The 1,361-nt window shown below is 32.8% G+C and overlaps 1 protein-coding gene across 1 annotated transcript; it reads left to right on the forward strand.

The window, feature by feature from the left end:
* Positions 1-387: 387 nt before the first annotated feature.
* On the forward strand, positions 388-1,296 carry LOC130512318 (IAA-amino acid hydrolase ILR1-like). The gene is made up of 2 exons (XM_057010153.1): positions 388-813; positions 924-1,296. The coding sequence occupies exons 1-2, from the start codon at positions 472-474 to the stop codon at positions 1,158-1,160; spliced, it is 579 nt and encodes a 192-aa protein (XP_056866133.1). The 5' UTR covers positions 388-471; the 3' UTR covers positions 1,161-1,296.
* Positions 1,297-1,361: the final 65 nt, after the last annotated feature.

The raw sequence follows: 1,361 nt of genomic DNA on the forward strand, positions 1-1,361 counted from the left end.
TTCCTTGTAAAAGTTTGGTAAATACAAAGTAAAGCTAAATATTGTGTATATGTATTAAACTTTTATGTCATTTAAAAAGAAAGATATATAAAGTTGTAACAAAAATATTTATAGCAATATACTAATAGTAAATATGCATAGAACAGTGGATATATTTTTTTCTTAAATAAGATTAATAAACAATATAAACAAGTTTATAAATACACTTACACATTTACGTACACAAACAAAGGATATCTCAATGATAGTTATTTAAATGGTATAATTGTATAAAATTTAAAAAAGAAAAATAATAAAGCATAATTTGAATAAAGTTACATATGAAAATACGTATAAACCAGTTATACTTTATTATCTTCAAATTAGTATAAAATGAAACTAATCAATTTATATAAACTCGTGTCTAAACTAGTTGAAAATCTAGTTAGAATAAAGTCCTCACCTTTCTTCCAGTCGAAACTTCTGAAAATCATGAATTTTTCAGGGGTCTTCTTTCTCTTCTTCTTTCTTCTGTCTCCAGCTGTGAGCTATGGTTCAGGGTCGGATCTCAAGTCACTAGCTCGTGGGATGCTCGACGCAGCCAAGGATCCAGAGTTCTTCGAATGGATGAGAGGAATCAGGAGGAGGATCCACGAGAACCCGGAGACTGGGTTTCAGGAGTTCGAAACGAGCCAGCTCATTCGAGACGAGCTCGACTTACTCGGAGTGAAGTATAAATGGCCTGTAGCGAAGACTGGCGTGGTGGCTTGGATTGGATCAGGCTCCACACCCGTTTTTGGACTCAGAGCCGACATGGACGCACTTCCGTTACAGGTTTTGTTGTTATGTTTTTTTTTTTAAAGAAAGAAATCTCATCAATGTTTTGATTCTTTTTGAAAAATTACTTTGACTAATTAGTATGAAATATTTGATGGAGAAAAAAGGAATTAGTGGAGTGGGAATCGAAGAGTAAAGTGGATGGAAAGATGCATGCTTGTGGTCATGATACTCATGTTGCTATGCTTCTTGGTGCTGCTAAGCTTCTTCAGTCTAGAAAACACCTCATCAAGGTCTCTCTCTCTCTCTCTCTCTCTCTTGCTTTGATTAATTTCTTAATTAGAGTTAGTGATTCTGAACCAATCAAAATGTCAACTTTATATAAATGGGCCAGACAACATTGATATGTTACGAATGAAACAATAGTTCAATGTGTAAAAACAATAGTGATACTAGATTTTGACCCGCGCTTTTAAAGCGCGGGATATTTTACGATGAAAAATTTCACTAATAATTTAACAAATATTTTGGTTATTTTTAAAGAGTGTGTATTTAAAATATTTTTGCATTTAAATCAGTATTTTTAAATTCAACCCGATTGTGAT

Source organism: Raphanus sativus, chromosome 5, assembly GCF_000801105.2.
Source record: "Raphanus sativus cultivar WK10039 chromosome 5, ASM80110v3, whole genome shotgun sequence".
Taxonomy (NCBI): domain Eukaryota; kingdom Viridiplantae; phylum Streptophyta; class Magnoliopsida; order Brassicales; family Brassicaceae; genus Raphanus; species Raphanus sativus.

Coding starts and splice junctions, on each gene's coding strand:
- LOC130512318 (XM_057010153.1), top strand. CDS start 472: ATGAATTTTTCAGGGGTCTTCTTTCTCTTCTTCTTTCTTCTGTCTCCA. Junction 814..923: donor TGGACGCACTTCCGTTACAG/GTTTTGTTGTTA, acceptor TGGAGAAAAAAG/GAATTAGTGGAGTGGGAATC.